This window comes from Setaria viridis, chromosome 6 (assembly GCF_005286985.2).
Source record: "Setaria viridis chromosome 6, Setaria_viridis_v4.0, whole genome shotgun sequence".
Classification (NCBI taxonomy): domain Eukaryota; kingdom Viridiplantae; phylum Streptophyta; class Magnoliopsida; order Poales; family Poaceae; genus Setaria; species Setaria viridis.
The window spans coordinates 35,873,863-35,892,059 of NC_048268.2; the positions used below are offsets into that span (position 1 = coordinate 35,873,863).

Sequence of the window (18,197 nt, forward strand, 5' to 3'; positions counted from 1 at the left end):
CCTGGGTGTCCACAGCTATCCGAGCCAAGACAGCCATAGCTCTCCCCTGGAGCTCGACCAGTCGGTACAACGCATTCATACAACGCGTTGCGGTGGAGAGGGTGACCTGCGGGTGTGAGGTGACCAACACCTCCATGTTGTTCACCCTATCAAGCCAGTCTGCGTCCAGCCTGTCCCTAGCGGGGAACAAGCCAATCGGATCCAAAAGGACCTCGAAAGGGTGTAGTCTGCAGAACTGAGTGAGGGCCTGCAGGGCAGCGGACTCCCAAGTATCCTCGAGGGTATGGCCATATGTCGAAACCTCAAGCTGGGGCCACTGTGGCTGCACTGGGGGTGGAGGTACGACCACACGCACGCTGCACCTTTGCACCCCGTGCTCCAGGTACTCGCGTCCCGCGTAAAGAGGCGGCGACTGGTACCCAAACCACCTCAAGATGTCCCACAAGATAGCGGGAAAACCCTCAAAGTGTAGGCACGTGGAGTGGGAGGTGCCATCCGTGCCATGCATCACGTGCCCAGGAGCGGCCATCTGGAACCAAGGAGTGATAAAAGAAACGTGAGATTAAAACTCAGGATGAAAACAGATTCTGATAGGCTAGAGAAAAAGCTCATAACTCAACAAGTACTCATCCAAAAATTCCCAAATTTTACCAACATTCCCTTCTGATAATTGGTAACAAGTTTGGTATTCATAAGTGGAGTGAAAACAGATCCTAACAGGGTGATATACTCCGATCTTTGGCAGGTGGCACATGCTGGAATTTTCAGGGACAGTGTGGCAATAAACTGAGCATAACTCCCAAACCAGAGATATAAATAAGCTGAATATTTACCACAAGGTTCTTCAAACAGTGCTCTACAACTTTTCTTAAGCAGTGCCTAGCAGAAAATGTCCTTAAGGGAGTCGAAACAGGAAGACTATAACAGGTGCACAAACTGTATTTCCAGGAAATAAGGAGTTACAAATTTTTGTCATTGCTCGCAGATCCTTTGGGAAAAATTACCAAATTTTACCAGTGGCATAATAAAACGTTTTTACACACTTTTCTTATATAAAGTTTCTGTAGATAACACATGGAAACAACCCAAAAGATTTTGATAAGACACCATGCTGAAAAGGGCAGCTTGAAAATCCTTAACGCGGAAAAAAAAAACTTAAAACACATGAGCAAGGTCGATTTAATGGTTCGGTTTCACGGATTTTAGTTCATGATGCATGCACGACCAACATCGTCCTCTCAACCAAAATAATTGCCAAAAATTGGACTTACGTGATTAGTGCCGGTGGCAAGGCAACAATTACATCGCTCCCTATAGTATCTAGTCGGGTTTCTAATATCGTTTTCCTACGCGAACGTGGTTAGTGTACCTGCAGAAAAACACAATACCACATGAACCTTTCGTGCCAGCACTCACGAAAGCATCCCCATTCATTACCATTCACTATAGAAATGGCACCCATGCGTTTAACGCTGCATGGACAGCGCAACAACCGTGGAAATAGGCCCCTTCGAATAGGACCATATAACCCTTCGCATACTCGTGATGCGGAATCATGCGCACGTATCATAAACGTGGGCGAACAACCGTGATGATAGGCTCGTTGGAATCGAACCATACCACCCTTCGCATGAATCATCATACGGAACCTTGCGCACGTATAATAAACGTGGGCGAAAACAACCGCGATGATAGGTTCTTTTGAATAGAACTTCCTACCACCCCTCGCATACTCGCGATGCGGAACTCTGCGCACGTATAATACACGTGGGCGAAAGTGCTAGAAGTTACTAAAATAACCAATAGCTAATAGCCACCTTAAATAACCCCAAAATTCCCCTAGGGCTTCTCGTACTAAGATCATCCTTAACGATCGTACGAAATTTTCAAACTAATTTCTTGCAAGTTTTATTTTAGAAAAGGTATTTAAAGTCTGTTGTTTTCTCTGTCATGCTTTCAAGCTCTGGTACCAGCTGTGGCGGAACCGCCTAATTAACTTGGCTAAAGCACACTTAAGTCGCCTAAACGCGATCATGTACTTTAAACAAGTCAACTTGGTCGTCCGTCGGATTTCCTCCGATAAAACCACGTAACGCAGGATCGAGAAAGCAAAACTCACACGATGGTGAGTGGTTACAGAGATTACAACAGTCCACCCAGATTAAACAAAGTGCATCGATTTATTACAACATAAAGTTCAGAAATTCAAACATAGTTTGTAGAGTGTTCAAGCAGCGGAAATAAAACGCACAGAAACTAAACGTCGATGCACGATATCATGAAGAAGCCGATCATGACATCACTGACCCCTATCCTCGCCGTCCGAGGAGGGATCCCACTCGACCGTCCAACCCGGAGGGAGCTGGGTAGACCAAGCAGAACTAGCAGCGAACTCAGAAACATCATCCTCACCTGAAAAGAGGTGCCACAAACAAGGCTGAGCAACTATGCTCAACAAGACTTAACCGACCTGTGGTACTAATCCACTAACACCTAGACATGTAAGCTTTTTGGCTCTGGGTTTTGTTTTGCCAAAAGCGACTAGTGTAGGTCCTTACTTTCAACATTTTAGCCACCAGTTCTACTGTTGTTTATCATTCTAAGTTAGCAACTATACTAAACAAGCATAGTTTTCCAAGCAATTAATAACAAGTAACAATATTATATCATCATCATCTTTCATTCTTACTCAGTGTAGCATAGCGATCAAGTAGTCCCACACTGTGAGAGGCAGACGAATCGATTCGAATTTATTAACCATGCATGGCGAACCTAATCCCACGACATCCGCGCACCACGAAAGGTCGCTTCACTTGTCAGCCGTCCCCATCGATCCCTAGGTACGTGTCAGGTCCAAACTTCCTTTGGCATGCAATGCTCCACAGTCCCGGTCTCTACCGTACTATGACCGCCATTGCACCCACATGATGCACCATGGGAACGACGTTCCAAGGACAGCAGGGGTATAAGCCACGTCCCAGTTCAATCAGGTACTAGGCTTCCCCATCCCATACTAGGTATGAGATTAGTACTTTCAAACACTTGATCACGAACACCATCACCTTTCGACCTTAGTCCAATTTCAAGTAGACAGACGGGGCAAACCACCGAGTACCAACATAAGCCCAGCCCCGTCCATCATCCTTATAGTTGCAATGAAAAGAAAATCATTCAACTCCTATAACTCGCGAGTGACAGGAAATCACTCGACTTTTACCGAGTCCTATTTAGCATTGCAACTACTCGACTTCTTATACTAGTGTTCAGATCAAGGGGCACTATATTCATGCATCTATGGTTTCAATCAATTCCTATAAACGTAAATGCATAATCAAAACAATCAATATATTGCAAGTATTTAAACATAGGAATTTATGCTCCGGGGCTTGCCTTCACACTCGGAGTTAGCGAACTGGTCCTCGGCTTGCTCTAGCACGGGCTCGACTTCGGCGTGGTGTAGATCCGCTACAACTTTCTCTTCGGGCGTCGGGTGCAGCTCGTATGTACCGTCGGCGATGTTAACTTCTACATGAAATGCAGGTGCAAATGATTCAACATGCAAAACCAAGAGTCTGAAAGGCATTTCATATATTATTCCTTTTTATCTTTCTCTAAAAAGGAAAGAGGTTTTCATTAACTTTCAAACCAAGTCTCATAATTTTCCTGTGAACTACACCTCATTCCTGAATTATTCCAAGTGGTTTCATATTTTTATCATCTCTGGATTTATCATTATGCAAAAAGAAAAATCTACCCGTAGATTTCAATTAATAAACTAAAACAGTAACTTAAATGTCTAAGCTAGGCTCTAAACCATTTTTCTAAGCTTTTATTCTCTGAAACAAACACTTGAGAGTTGGATTTACCTTTTTAGCATTTTTCTGTGATTTTCTATGATTTAAACTATCTTAAACAAGGATTAAATCATATAACATTAATCTTAACAGAGACATGTGTAAACTTATTTTTATACGAAACTACACAGAATATTGAGTCTAACAAAATTTATCTTGCATTTTTAGCATTTTTCTACACTTTTCTATGCCTTTTTAAACTTTCAGTCTTTTTAGATCTAGAAAAAAAAAAGAAAACCGAGGCAATCTTCAAATCTAGCCCTCCAGTCTATGGGTTAAATGCGTAGAGGCCCCTGGATCTTGCACCTACACCCCTGGACAAAAACCCACCTCAAACATAAATCCCACGATTTTCCCCATAACCCCCTGACTTTCTTTCTTCTTCCCCACATAGATCCCTCACGTACAAAAGCACAGCAACATTCAGGCACGGCACAAAACATGGCGCTGGAACTTGGGGGCCGGCCACGACAGAGGGAAAGGAAGAGCACACGGCAGGGGGAAGAGGAGAGGGGCGGCGCCTTGGGCCAGGAGTGCTCACCAGAGACGCTGCGATGAGGAGGGACGGCGTGCAGCAGTTCTCACGGCACAGGGAGGGGGCGGATGGGGGCTCGTGTGGAGGGGGCTGCTCGGCAAGGGAGGGAGCCTGGGAAGGGGCAAAATGGAAGCGGGACGACGAGGAGGCGCCGTGGCTGCAAGGAATCGACCGGAGACTCGCTCACGGCGGTGGATTTCGCCGGCAAAGTTTGAGCGTGGCGAGGTGCTGCGAGAGTGGGGAGGGGAGTACGGTGGGGTGGGCGAGCTATTTATAGCCGCGACGAGCTCGTGGGGCTGGCCGGTGGGTCGGAGGGGCGTTGGTACGCTGCTGCGGGGTGGACCGGCCACGGCGAGCACCATTGGCGGATAGGGGAGGCGACTTGGCGGGCGTGCTTGCAGGCGGGCGCCGCAGGCGAAGCAGGCATGCACGGGTGAACGGCTCCATCAGGGCGCTGCAGGCGAGGCCGAGGAGCTGTGGCGTCTTGTCTCGGGCGTGCGTTGGCGGGCACGGCGGCGGTGGCGTGCCAGAGCGTCGCAGGGCGCGTGCGGATAGAGCAGCGGCAGGGGGCAACTCGACGGGGCAGCGACGAGGAGCACGTGCCACGGGGCGGCCGGCGAGGGGAGCGCGGCGCACGCGTGCTCGGCGTGAGCTCTGGTGCGGGATTTGCGGGATCGGACGATAGGGCAATCTTCGAGCGCGATCTTCTCCAGATTTTTGAACTGCACAACCCCTACTCCCTTTACAAAAGTTGTAGGCCTAGGATCTAAGTTCAATTCTTGTAATTGTCTTGATTTCAAATTCGAAGCCAAATTGAAGATAAAACGCTTCAAAGTTTGGCAAAATCCGAAACTTTCAGACTTGAACACTTCAGCCATTTTTGACAGTGTTGACCAGTTTAGCTGCGTTTGACCTCATTTTTGAAAACCTTTTGTGCAGATTTTGGCCTAAGCCCAAAAATCAAAGTTGTTAAGGACTCGTAGCACTAAAACTTTCATAAAAGGTTTGTCATGAGCATACATTCGAAAATGTGAGAAAAAGGGCTCCAAAGTTCTGACTTTATTTGATCTGCACCTTTCGGCCCAGATTATTAATTCGATATTTTGACCCTTTTCTGATCAGTTTCAAGAAAAAAGCTAATTACAAAAGTTGTTAGAATTTGTGAGTTATATAACTCTTAGTTGGGCAGATTTTTAAGTTTTTGAGCAAAAATTTGAGTTATGGCTTGAACACGTGCTTAGCTTGTGAGGGGCAAAAGGGGTCATTTTACTTGGGTGCAAAGCTGTTCATTGGTTCCATTAAGCTCTAATGACTTCACTTAAGCTCAAAGAAGGTAAATTTTGGCCCATTTGCTACAATGCCCTTAAGGAGATCCACCCAGCATATAGAACTGTCTCCCAGCGCGAACACGATGTCAGCACGGGAGGGGAGTGCAACCTCCTTGTTGATCCACCTGCCTGCGACGGCGCCGGAGGAACACCACGTGAACAGAGTGGCCAACGTGCACGAGTTGCGGTGGTAGAGGAGCTCGGCGAGCACGTACTCGCTGGGCGGGTCGTGGCGGCGGAGGACGCCGGCGCCGGATCCGACGCCGCGGTGGGTGAACTGCGAGGCGGAGGAGGGCGGCAGCGGCGGGACGGCGGCGAGGGAGTTGGCCAGGGAGTCGCAGACCAGGTAGAACCCCGGCGGAGGGAGCGTGGGCCGGTACGGCCCGGCGTACATGGCGATGATGTTGCGGTCGGCGCCAGCTATGGATGCACCGCTGTGGAACTCGTTGAAGGCGTCGCGTCCTCCGGCGGACACGCGGAGCACGAGGGAGGCGACTCCGGGGGGGTGGGCGATCTCGAGATGGGGCTCGATCCCATCCAGGATTGCAAGGTAGCGGGCGGCTTCCTCGCCGCCGAAGGCCACCAGCTTCCGCACCGCGCTCGCGCAGGATGTCCTCCGTCGGCCACTCCAGCTCTCTCCGGTACCGGAGGAGAGGAGCCCCTCGGCGACCGCCCTGCGCTGCTCGTCGTGTCGTGGACGATGGGGCAAGATGCAGCAAGGTGTCCTGCAAAATTCGTTGGACCAAGCCCATAGCTCCAAAGAGACTGGTCGGTCCAGAGAAAAGCCCATTACAGGCAGGCCCAACAGGAAAGCCCAGACGCGCGTATAAATGGTCGAGCAACCAAAAACCTCAGGCTCCATCCAATCCGTCCCTCCCTCTTCCTTCCTTATCCCCTTCCAGCCTTCCTTTCCCTTTCGCTCCTCCCATGGCCACCACCATGTCCCTCCGCTGCCTCGCCATGGCCATGGCCGACGCCGCGCTCCCGCCGGCGCACAAGCTCCTCCCCGCCGTCTCCCTCCCGCTCCTCTCCTCCTCCTCCACCACCCGCGCCGCGCCGCTCCTCTTCCTCCGCGCCAGCCGCCGCCTGCCGCTCGCGCCCCTCGTCGCCTCCTCCGACGCCGTCGAGGCGGGCGTCGAGTGGGCCGACGAGGAGGAGGAGGAGGCGGCGGGAGAGGCTTTCGATGAGGCTGAGGAGGAGGTGGTGGCCTCGGGCGACGAGGAGGAGGACGGTGGGGACGCCGAGGGGGGGTACGCCGCGGTGGAGCCGCCCGAGGAGGCCAAGGTCTACGTCGGGAACCTCCCTTACGACCTCGACAGCGAGGGCCTCGCGCAGCTCTTCGACCAGGCGGGTGTCGTCGAGGTCGCCGAGGTGAGCCCACTGCCGCATCTAAGTTCAGTTGGTTATAATATAATAGGTTTCTGTGCTTGTGCAGAGCTAGAATTAGAATTACAGAAATATGTTTACAACTGTACATTTCTGATGGTTTTATATGATACAATATGGGAATGCACTTGTGTTGCTGCTCTTCGCTTCAGTGTGAAATACCTTAACTCCCAATATGTTGCTGTCTTGTGTCTTTGCAATTGCGAGAAAGTACCGTAAGAGTTAAAGACTCATAATGTTTATGCTGCTAATACAACAACATCGAAGCCTTTCAGCCCCAAGCTGCTAATGTCCTAGGAATTTCTTTAGGCTAACATTATTTTTAGTAAACATTCATTGAGTTGGTCAAAATTGTTCCAATGAGATTGGAAGCATAATATTGCTTTGTGCAATTTTAGGTCATCTACAACAGGGAGACTGGCCAGAGCCGTGGGTTTGGCTTCGTTACCATGAGCACCATTGAAGAAGCTGACAAGGCCATTGAAATGTTCAACCGCTATGTAAGCTCATTTCTATCCCCCTCATTCTTTAGTTCCTTTCTGGAATTAAACTATTAATCTACCCGATGTTGCAACTCCGCGCTTCGCACACCTTCAAGTTTACACATGAAAATACAATTGTCTTGAGGGTGAGAACTTGAGATGACCGTCCACTTCTGGTGAAAAAGAGGCACTCCTGTTGTAACATCTTTTTTTTTTTAATATGTACCTTAGATCAATGGGGCACATATGTTTACCACTTAAAAGCCTGTAGACTATATAAATTCGAGGTTTTGACCATCAATACAGTACACTTCAAGTTCTATTTCTTCACCTAATAGAACAGCATATATAAGTTGCATATTATGCTGAAAGTTGATTAACCAAATGTTTTTTTACAGGACATTAGTGGGAGGCTTCTGAATGTAAACAGGGCATCTCCTAGGGGCACCCGCATGGAGAGACCTCCTAGACAATTTGCATCTGCATTCAGAGCTTATGTTGGCAACCTGCCATGGCAAGTCGATGACTCTAGGCTGGTGCAAGTGTTCAGTGAGCATGGAGAAGTTGTTAATGCTTCAGTTGTCTATGATAGAGAAACTGGGCGCTCACGAGGATTTGGCTTTGTGACGATGGCGTCAAAGGAGGAACTCGACGATGCTATTTCCGCTCTTGATGGGCAGGTGAGGACAGTATCAGTTCTATATGATACACAAACCAAACACAGAAAATACTAAATGAAGAAGCACATGTTCTCTCTCAAGCAGTCAGATATCAGTGTGCAAGGCTAACATACCATCTCTGAGACTAATGATAATTATCTCATTCCTTGAACTGTAGGAATTGGATGGCCGCCCACTCCGAGTGAATGTTGCAGCAGAGCGGCCACAGAGGGGCTTTTGATGCTGCACTATGAGAGATGCTGCTTGTTTGTAATGAGCACGGAAAGACAACAGAGGAGCAATGGGATGCTTTTGCGGGAAATGAACTGTCACAAGTTGCTAGATATTCCCTTAGTTTCCTGATGTGTGGTTCTTGCCACACAGCTTTTGATGCTTCTCTTTGCAGCTGATGTTATGTTAATGTCTTAATATTCTTGTCGACATCATGAGTTAAATTGTTCAAATAGGCTACATCCTGATGGTCTAAACGATCTCCTGGCAACATCCTGAAGGTTTGCTGGTGAAACATTTGAGCAAGCCGAGTTTGTTCACCGTATGCGTATGTAACCATGCCCGTAGATGCACTCTTCTCAGTTCAGTTGCAACCAAATTGACAACACAAGCTCTGAAGAAACAAGCTGCACAAATATAAACTGAGAGGAAGCTGAGAGAAACAAGCATATACTTCGTAACGAGATGGCAGTTTACATTATTTCCAAACCGAACACGGTAGGATCAATTTATGTACAACAATAGTGATTCGATCTCGAATCATCGAAGGCCTGAGCTGACAAGGTGCATTTGGTGCAATCAGTTTGCGTGCAATTGCGCTTCCTTGCTGGTAAGCGGCACATAGCGCACAGATGTCTCGTCTCTTATGCTGACTGTGCCATCCAGCTTCTTGTCCACCACCTTGAGCTCCTGGAAAACTGTCCCTACCGGGATTACCATCCTGCCACCGGGCTTCAACTGCTCGATCAGCGCCTCTGGGATCTGTGGCGCTGCAGCTCCAACATGGATGGCATCATAGGGTGCCAGCTCTGGCCAACCTTCCCTGCCATCTGCATCAGTTTTAAACATCTGTTAGTGCATCAGGTCTTGATGGTATATAGAACAACCAACAATGCTGAATGCACATGAAGCCAGAGTGCCAAACGCAGGAATATTACTACAATTCACAGCTGCTGCAAAGTTCGTAATCTAAGGAGCAGCACCTCACAATCGGAGAAGATCCATCTCATGGTATTACAGACAGCAAAAGAAAAGAAAAAAAAATTCCTTGCTAGTAGGACTGCCTCATTTAGCTGAAGCAGGTTTCTTCATTCAATAAGAGAAAATGAGACATTGCTTTGCAAATGATATTTTCACCTGAACTCAGTTCTTAAGTCTCAACAGCTAGGTCGTTATATACTGAAGTCTGCATTGAACACGTTGGAAACTTGCCACTTCAACATGTTTGAGTTTTATGCTAGCACGAAGCAAGCGACACTTACCAGCAATGTGTATACTAAGAGATCCATCATTTAGCTGTGGGGCTGCTGCACTTTTCTTGATATTTTCAATAGAAGTAGCAACCAACTCTGGAATATGTTCAACACCGACTGCTCGCCCTTCTGATCCAACCATCAGTGCGAAGCAAGCAGTTAGGTACCCAGTACCTGAAAGAATTCTCAGAAACAAACAACCATTGCGGGTTCAGCAGCAGACATATGCATCTCAAGGAATTAGGCATTTCATCTGCTAAAACAAGATGGTAGCATCATCACCTATATCCATATATCAGTTTGGCATAAACAAAGTATTATATAAACTGCGATAGAGGTCAAGTACAGTGAGTTCTCTTATCATGTATGCTCGACACACAGATCTGCATCTTCCAGCTTTGAAGTGTGTGAAGGTTGTGATCATTGTGAAGGACTTGACGAAAGACAAATTCCAAGAACTTGCTGAACCAGATTACTAGCGAGGTCGATTTACAGACACAAGTAACACTGTGAAACCAATAAATTACTATTTTTCTTGAAACGAGGAGCTAGTTATTAGAAGTCTCAGCTGAGGGACCAAATTATAGCTAGAATTGACTGTCTTTTCTAATCGAGTTTCGACCACAGTGCTGAGAGTCTTAACATACTAGCTGATATGGGAGGGAACATAATACTGCCTTGAGATTTGAGAAACAGCATTAGCAGTGCATAGTCGAACTAGATTGGATGCATTATAAATTTATTACCTGAGCCAACATCGAGAGCACGCATCCCCAGCTGAAGATTCTTCTCCAGGAGCTCCAGGCACGCCGCGTGCATGTGCGGTGCCGATATCGTGGCGTTGTACCCGATTGGCATGGGGCTATCGAAGTATGGCGAGCCGCCGGATGGCACGAACAGCCCCCTGTCGACGGCCTGCATCACCTCGGCGACCTTGCTCGACCGGATGATCCCGTACCTCTGCAGCTGCTCGACCATTGTCTTGTTCTTGTCGCTGGCGCCGCTCGACCACAGCCCGTGCTGCACCAGGAGCAGGAGGAGGAGGAACGAGATCAAACCGACCCTCTTGTGCATTCTCAACGAAAGAGCAACAAAGGGGGGCAAACAAGACAGACTCTACGGTTGGCAGGTGAACTGAACACTGAAAAATCACTGCGTATCAGAATCCCCTTAAATCTTTTGCTGTGCAGAGTCAGGAGGGCTAGCAAGTGGAACCAATCCACCAGGAGTGGGAGTGAGTGCAACTCCATGTCAGACAATTTGCAATATCAGTAGGCAGCGCAATTCTGCTCCTACTACTGGAAGCAGTCGGGGTTGGGAGTTGAGACCCAAACCCCACCTGTGGCCAGCCAGGGTCAGGCTAGGGTTCGTCGGTCACAGGAACAAATCAAACGGGGGCGGTGGTGACGCGATCCAGAAAGTATGATTTGACGGTGCTACGACAAGGACCGATCGATCGAAACTTACTACGGATTGGGCGCCAGTGCGGGGGCGGGGGCCGGAGCCGGAGCGGGAGGAGAAGCAAGAGAGGATGGAGCGGAGTACCTCCATGTCGACGGGGCGCGTCGAGAGATTGGTGCCTCCTCGATTCTTCTCTGGGGTTCGGGGCGGCCGGCGGTTGTGGGGTGGGTGCAGGCAGGAGGAATCGGCCGGAGAAGACGGGGAGGGAGAAGGAGGATTCCAGATGGCTCAGCGCAGCGCAGCCGTGGTGGCCCGGTGCTGGTGGGGAAATCACGGCCCATACCAGCCCAACACGGGGAGGGAGAGAGGATTGGTGGACTGCCATCTTTTTGTGAAATCAAGGCCCATACCAGCCCAACACGGCCCATCCTCGGTTGGTTGCCCTCTTCCAAGGAATTATTTGTCAAACACTCCTCCCATGACGCAGGCATGATGCTTCTTTCTTCCAAGCAACAATAAGGTCCAATTATTCTAGTGAACCAATCATCAGCCATCTTTGCAGTGCTATAATCATAGAATTGTTGATGCTTCAAAGTCTTAATGAATTACATTACATACTGAATGCAATTCACATGTCCCTTAGCGGATGAGAACTTGGGAGCGGATGACAAGCAGGTAAGAAACCGTAGTAACGCACGGGCATTTATGCTAGTTATTCCAGTGAGCAGCCATCTTTGCAGTGCTATAATCATATAATTGTTGATGTTTCAAAGTCTTAATGAATTACATTACATACTGAATGCAATTCACATGAATTACATTAATCATAGAAATTACTGCTGGGGTATAACATGTTACGTATGCCAATTCACAGTCCATGGCGTGATCTTGTCTGTCCGTGCATACATCGATCATCAATAACTAGAGTATGATATGCTGCTTATTCATCTGTCACTGGGTAATTCATGTCATCAGATGCTCGCAGGACGACCGATAATATTCAGAGCTCGTCGTGTTCGTCGCCGGCAGCAGCGACGACGGCCTTGGGGTTGGGCGAGGTCTTGACGGGGTACGACGCCTCCATGGCGATGCCGCAGAGCCCCTCCTTGGCGTCCACGTCCCGGGCCATGCGGATGTACCCCTTCTCCCCCCACTCGGGGCCCCACGAGTTCTTCACCACCCAGTACTTGGTCCCGTCGGCGGCGACCCCGTACCCGACCGCCGCCACGCCGTGGTCCAGCTCCGTCCCGCACTTCCCCGCGAACACGCCCTCCGAGTAGAACTGGAAGTGGGACCCGCTGGCCTCGATGGCCACCGACACCGGCTGGTGCGCCACCGCCTTCCGCAGCGCCGACTCGTCGTTGGCCGGCACGTCCTCGTACCCGTCGATGGTGACGATCGGGGATGGGGACTTCTTGCAGGAGGCTTGACGGGCCTTGTAGGGGTAGGCGTCCTCGCCGGCGACCCCGCCGTGCTTGGCGATGTACTGGAAGGCGTAGTCCATGAGGCCGCCGTTGCAGCCGGCGTTGGCCTTGGTGTCGCAGTCCACCAGCTGCTGCTCCGACAGCGACGTCAGGTTCTTCGTCTTGATCGCGTTGATGCCCTCAACGGCGGCGATCGTCGAGAACGCCCAGCAGCTTCCTGCGTTGTTAGTTGTTCATGGCAGTGCAGGGGAGACATCAGTCAGCTAGAGAGGGAGAACGCTATGAACAAACAGTAGATAGCAAGGCACTCACCGCACTGGCCCTGGTCCTTGACGTCGGTGACGGCGCCCTTCTGGCGCCAGTCGACGGAGGCCGGGAGGTCGCGGGCGCCGGCGTACATGAACCCGCCCTGGCGGCGGTCGCCGCGGAACATGCGGTGGTGGGCGACCCTGGACCCGGCGTAGTGGCGGCGGAACTCGTCGGCGGTCATGTCGGCGAAGCGGTTGAGGCGGAGCTTGTACGGCTCGTCCCGCTGGTTGAAGTCGTGGACGAGGCGCGCGTTCTCCCTGAAGACGTTGAAGCGGCGGGCCTTGTCGCCCAGGTCCCGCGCCACCGCGTGCACGCCGCGCCACCGCTCGTACAGCGCCCACAGCGCATCCTCCGACGCCAGGTCCTCCGCGCCGAAGTCCACCGCGGACGCCGGCGCAGGGGCCGACGCCAGCAGCAGCACCGCCGCCGCCAGCAACGCGGCGGCCGCCGGCGCTCTCGCCATCGCTAGTTGCTGGTACTGACTGCTGGCTCGACACTAGCGACTCGATCGAGAAATGGTGGCGATGGAACAGTGCTGCTGGCTGATCGGTTGCTGGCTTCTGTTGCAGTGAGGTGCGGTTCCCATGGCGACGAGGGGGGTCCTTATATAGCCTGGACGCCGCGATGGCTAGCAGCAAGACGACGGTGATGACGTTGCTTGCGGGCAACAGCTTGGTACCGGATTTGGATCAGTGAATGAGTGGTTTCATGTAGAAGAAATCGATGGATCGATCGATCAGCCGGATGCAACGACTAACAGTAAGGAGGAGCATGAGATGAACGTACATACAGTACTTGATGCGTAATTCGGTGGCAAGCTAAGGCCAGACTGGACGACCAAACAAGGAGATGAGATTAATGCGTGGCCGATCGAACCAAACAAGGAGATGAGGGATTAGCGAGGCGTTTACGCGATCGACGGGCATGTACAGATCTGACTGCCAACCAAGCCTATCTACGTACTTGGAGGACGCCAATAATTGAAGCTTTTTTAGTTTCAGAGCCGTTTCATCCTATCGCCGAAACTGGCCTGCATTTGCCGCAGGTAGATGGATACAGAGACGGGTCACCACTGCCCGGGATTGCAGGGGCAGAGGAAGAAGAAGGAAACGCAGATGCAGAGATGATGGAGGAGAGGGGGGTAGTACACAGTATGAACGATGGTCGCTTTCGCTTCCTTTTCATCTCAGGGATGTGTGTTGGCAACAAGAAACAGCAAGCGTGTTCCTATTAGTTTGCGGCAACATTTACGCATGAACGAACCGCTTCCAATAACGCCCAGGTGGCTAGAATGTGCGCATCAATTCAGGTACAGTACTTGTAGCTAAAACCGGGCGGGCGGGCAGCTGAATGAGGCTCTCAAGCAATGGCAAGTTGAAGTTTGGAAGCATCGACAAGCTCGATCGGGCACCGCCGTTGTCACGCAGGGATTGGAGGACTTACCCTTGCTTCCTTGACACGTTCACGACGACAAACGCGGCGCGGCGCCATCCAAGTAGAAGGGCAGACGTTTCGGATCCCGGAGTGAAAACAGGCAGGCAAGCCGGCAGGATGGAGGAGCTAGAGAACCTTCAACCAGCTGCTGTGAACCCACCATGAATCTGCATGTACGAAACGTCCGCGGTTTTCCATCCGGATGCCAACAAAAGTTACTACCATGAGTTACACTATCTCTGAAAGTCTGAAAGACGATGTCAAGTGCACATCTCATATCTCCAAACGCCAGATATTCAAGGTTTCGATCTCGTCGCCAAACATCCTATGTTATTCATCCAACACAGCCTAACATCCTATGCTATCCATCAAGCACAGCCTAACTACGATGCATCTCATCCATGCTACTAGCTACGAGTCGTCAAGCAGATATCATACTAGTAGCTCCCATCGAGCTGGACCACCTCATGGATCAGGAAATCTTGGCACTCTGATGGATCGATCGAGAGAAGATGGGTGGGTGCACATGACCCAACATGCGGCGTTGCAGAAGATAATGCAAAGGGTTTGGCCGTTTGGCGATGCAACATGTTCCTAATCCTCCTCCTACTGCCCTTGGCGCAAGAGGCACGCATGCTTGGCTGTGCTGTGCGAATTCCTGAATTCTTAGCGGTCTGCAATGGGCTGGGCTTTTCCACAAAAGGAAAAAAAAAGATAGATAATCAGTAGGGCCGTTGTCACAATCCGCTTGATCAGCTTGGAGCCCATTTGCTCTTCCACGGGTGGACCTCTAATTAGTACACATGTGACTTGTGCATACAGAAAAAAAGAAAAAAAATCAAGGGAGTTACTCACATTATCAGTGCACGCAAGGTTGGAAAAATCTTCTCTCAATCCCTGTTCCGCAAACATTAAGTAGCCTCCATATTGGTGGAGCCATTACCAGGGATCCACTCACATTTGCTAGAACAAGGACCGAATGTTACTGAGATCTAAATTTAGGGGGTGTTTAGATACGAGGTGTTAAACTTTAACAGTGTCACATCGGATGCTAATTAGAAAAACTAAATATAAGCTAATTATAAAACTAATTTCAGAACCCTATGCTAATTCGCGAGACGAATCTATTAAGCCTAATTAATCCATCATTAGCAAATGGTTACTGTAGCACCACATTGTCAAATCATGGACTAATTAGGCTTAATAGATTCGTCTCGAGAATTACACTACATCTGTGCAATTAGTTTTGTAATTAGCCTATGTTTAATACTCCTAATTAGCATCCAAACATCCGATGTGACGGGTGTTAAACTTTAACACCTGGTTGCCAAACAGGCCCTTAGTAAGGTACTATTGTTTATCAAACATTATTCTTGTGCTTCTATAATATCAATGCAAATAATTTTAAAATTTGAATAGGCAAATAGCTGAAGGCATTCATGAGCTGATATTGAATGGGTTGCATCATGGCAATTTCAGTCTCAAAACTACATATTTCGACAAGAGTTCCAAACTCATCAAATTAGCACAATTTCACTCAAGAGGTAAACCGGACTGTCCTACGTAAAGTCATAGCTCACTTTATTGGTTTAATAACTTAATGACACGCTATATGAATTGCATTTTAGATGGCATGGGAAAGGAACATGCACAATTTTGCTGATTGGAATGCGGTAGGCAATGGGATCGAAGAGATTTCAACAATACAGAAGCATCATCATTCCACTCAAGACTATATGGTGCTAGATGATTTGGCACACGCATTGAAGAATTTATCGCAGTCCAGTTTCATTCCACCGATATTGGTCAAGGAACATGTGCTGGCCTATGTCTTCTTTTGGAATGAAGATAGGAAGGCCTCATTCTTTATTTATGACATCCTGGATGTCTTGCACAATGATGAGTTTAAACAAAGTGTTGAAGCACTGCTTTTCATCCCTGATAACTGGAATCAAAATGATCATAACGGACTCTTAACTGAGATGGATAATAACCGTAAAAACAAAGGTCTGTCTGGATACAAGTCTGGTCAGTATCAGTATGTCCTGTTTGTGAGTGGTAGTTACACCCATTAGCATGAGCTTGCGACTCAAGGTGTGGACAATATTATAACGAAGCAATGCCCCCGTTGTGCCTAGAAGTAGTCAAAATTGTACGGGACCTGGGATATCCTGTATGAGGTAGTTGTGAGATAGTAGTTTCTATGAGATGTTTCATGTCAGCCGAGAGCATGTTCCGGCACTTGATGAGTCATGAGTACCATGTTTTCCCCATGATTAGATGCCACCCTTTTTTAGAGCTCTCACGATGTACTTAGATCGCTGGTGTATGCGAGACCTCCAAGGCTTAGGAGTCAGCCTCGAGGTAGCATGTGCGACTAACATGTAATGTTTGACTGGGTGATATGGATTTCATGGTGTTGTTTGAGTTTTAATGCTACTTCTCATCGAGTGTTGGATTATATTCATAATATTGTTTTCATGTTTGTACTAGACTCCATCTATGGTTAGTGCATGAATCAGGAGCCAGTATGACACGGAGATTTGAAATGTATCATGCGATACGAGTGATTATATAGTGCATGATTCCATATGATCATCAACATAGCACCATAAATGGCTTCATACATGTAAGTTGTTCTCTTGAAAAGTAATGAAACAAGTAGTAGTCCAAAAATAACTGTTTTCAAGGAGAAATTTGATTGGAAGACAGATTTCCCGTATGTGTTGAATTTTCACATCTCGTGACACTTTCTATAACACAACAAATCTTACATAACTTTTATTTCCATATATACAGTGTTCGAGACAGACGAAGGGTACTAATTTATGCAGATATTACGTTTGTGACAACATCCACGACTCGATCGGTCCGGCCGGCCATATCAGCGAACACCAATTAACCGTACATATATTCTTAGAAAAATTAGATTAAGTATTTCAATTCATATGATTATACTTCGAAAACTATTCCATGTGTATATACTTAGAGAAATTAGATCAAATATTTCAATTCATATGCTTATACTTCAAAAACCATTCCATGTGTATATACTTAGAAAAATTCGATTAAGTATTTCAATTTATTTGCTTGTACTTCAAAAAACTAATCTAAGTGTATATACTTAGAAAAATTAGATTAAGTATTTTAATTCATTTGCTTGTATTTCAAAAAAGTTTCAATTGTTCAAAAAATTTAGATTAAGTATTTCTAATTTATTTTCTAATGACACAGATGATGACCAGGATGGCAAGACTCGTCGATACAAAAAATTTTTAGGGCAATACAAGAACAATTATGTGGATTTCTTCTGGAGGAGGTCACAAATCCTTTGGGGGAGTTTTACCATGACGGATCTCCGTTAGTGCATAAACCGGCCTCGGGTTCAGAATAATAAATACGATATGTGTACGCAATGTGTAATATTATTCATATACGTGCATGCACAATATGTGTGTGTATATATATATATATATAATATTATCTCAAATGTTATATTAAAGATAAATAGAACTTTACATATATTAGCGTATTAGAACTAGTATAAGTAAAAAATAAATATGGAATACGAATATACAATAAAGGAACACAAAATAAAAAAAAGAAAGGAAAAACACATTAGTACCGGTTGGGGATACCAATCGGTACTAATAAGGGCGGCCCCATGCGATGTGGGAAGCTTTTTAGTATTGGTTGATATCTCCAACTAGTACCTTTTAGTACCGATTATTTGAATCAGTACTAAAGATCCCTTTCAGTTAGGCAACCAGTACTAGAAGGGGTTGCTGACCGGTACTGGACGTCATTTTTCCGGTAGGTCCAGCTAGAGCGTTTTCAACTGAAAACACCCGACTGTTCTATACATATCCCATTTGCTTAAACTTAGCGAGACACCCCTCAA

At 47.9% G+C, this 18,197-nt stretch overlaps 3 protein-coding genes across 5 annotated transcripts; 1 reads left to right on the top strand and 2 right to left on the bottom strand.

Moving 5' to 3' along the window:
• Nucleotides 1–6,574: 6,574 nt before the first annotated feature.
• On the top strand, nucleotides 6,575–8,795 carry LOC117860648 (28 kDa ribonucleoprotein, chloroplastic). Its single transcript, XM_034744017.2, has 4 exons — nucleotides 6,575–7,088; nucleotides 7,502–7,603; nucleotides 7,984–8,265; nucleotides 8,423–8,795. The coding sequence occupies exons 1-4, from the start codon at nucleotides 6,645–6,647 to the stop codon at nucleotides 8,483–8,485; spliced, it is 891 nt and encodes a 296-aa protein (XP_034599908.1). The 5' UTR covers nucleotides 6,575–6,644; the 3' UTR covers nucleotides 8,486–8,795.
• Nucleotides 8,796–8,909: 114 nt separating this feature from the next.
• Nucleotides 8,910–11,537, bottom strand: LOC117860649 (protein-L-isoaspartate O-methyltransferase 1). Of its 3 annotated transcripts, none has more exons than XM_034744019.2 (4): nucleotides 11,274–11,408; nucleotides 10,475–10,748; nucleotides 9,738–9,902; nucleotides 8,910–9,305 (listed from the first exon to the last, which is right to left on the bottom strand). In XM_034744019.2, the coding sequence occupies exons 1-4, from the start codon at nucleotides 11,277–11,279 to the stop codon at nucleotides 9,055–9,057; spliced, it is 696 nt and encodes a 231-aa protein (XP_034599910.1). In that variant the 5' UTR covers nucleotides 11,280–11,408; the 3' UTR covers nucleotides 8,910–9,054. The 3 variants fall into 3 exon arrangements, with proteins under 3 accessions (XP_034599910.1, XP_034599909.1, XP_072150476.1); XM_034744018.2 differs by having other exon boundaries at nucleotides 11,196–11,332; XM_072294375.1 differs by lacking the exon at nucleotides 10,475–10,748 and having other exon boundaries at nucleotides 11,274–11,537.
• Nucleotides 11,538–11,862: 325 nt separating this feature from the next.
• LOC117860647 (vignain) lies at nucleotides 11,863–13,450 on the bottom strand. Its single transcript, XM_034744016.2, has 2 exons — nucleotides 12,866–13,450; nucleotides 11,863–12,770 (listed from the first exon to the last, which is right to left on the bottom strand). The coding sequence occupies exons 1-2, from the start codon at nucleotides 13,323–13,325 to the stop codon at nucleotides 12,130–12,132; spliced, it is 1,101 nt and encodes a 366-aa protein (XP_034599907.1). The 5' UTR covers nucleotides 13,326–13,450; the 3' UTR covers nucleotides 11,863–12,129.
• Nucleotides 13,451–18,197: the final 4,747 nt, after the last annotated feature.

Excerpts from the sequence above, each read along its gene's own strand:
- LOC117860647 (XM_034744016.2), bottom strand. The coding sequence starts at position 13,325 with ATGGCGAGAGCGCCGGCGGCCGCCGCGTTGCTGGCGGCGGCGGTGCTG. Across the intron at positions 12,771-12,865 it reads CAAGGACCAGGGCCAGTGCG|GAAGCTGCTGGGCGTTCTCG; the intron begins GTGAGTGCCTTG and ends CTAACAACGCAG.
- LOC117860648 (XM_034744017.2), top strand. The coding sequence starts at position 6,645 with ATGGCCACCACCATGTCCCTCCGCTGCCTCGCCATGGCCATGGCCGAC. Across the intron at positions 7,089-7,501 it reads GTGTCGTCGAGGTCGCCGAG|GTCATCTACAACAGGGAGAC; the intron begins GTGAGCCCACTG and ends GTGCAATTTTAG. Across the intron at positions 8,266-8,422 it reads TTTCCGCTCTTGATGGGCAG|GAATTGGATGGCCGCCCACT; the intron begins GTGAGGACAGTA and ends CTTGAACTGTAG.
- LOC117860649 (XM_034744018.2), bottom strand. The coding sequence starts at position 11,279 with ATGGAGGTACTCCGCTCCATCCTCTCTTGCTTCTCCTCCCGCTCCGGC. Across the intron at positions 9,903-10,474 it reads TGCTCTCGATGTTGGCTCAG|GTACTGGGTACCTAACTGCT; the intron begins GTAATAAATTTA and ends GAATTCTTTCAG. Across the intron at positions 9,306-9,737 it reads TCTTAGTATACACATTGCTG|ATGGCAGGGAAGGTTGGCCA; the intron begins GTAAGTGTCGCT and ends AAACTGATGCAG.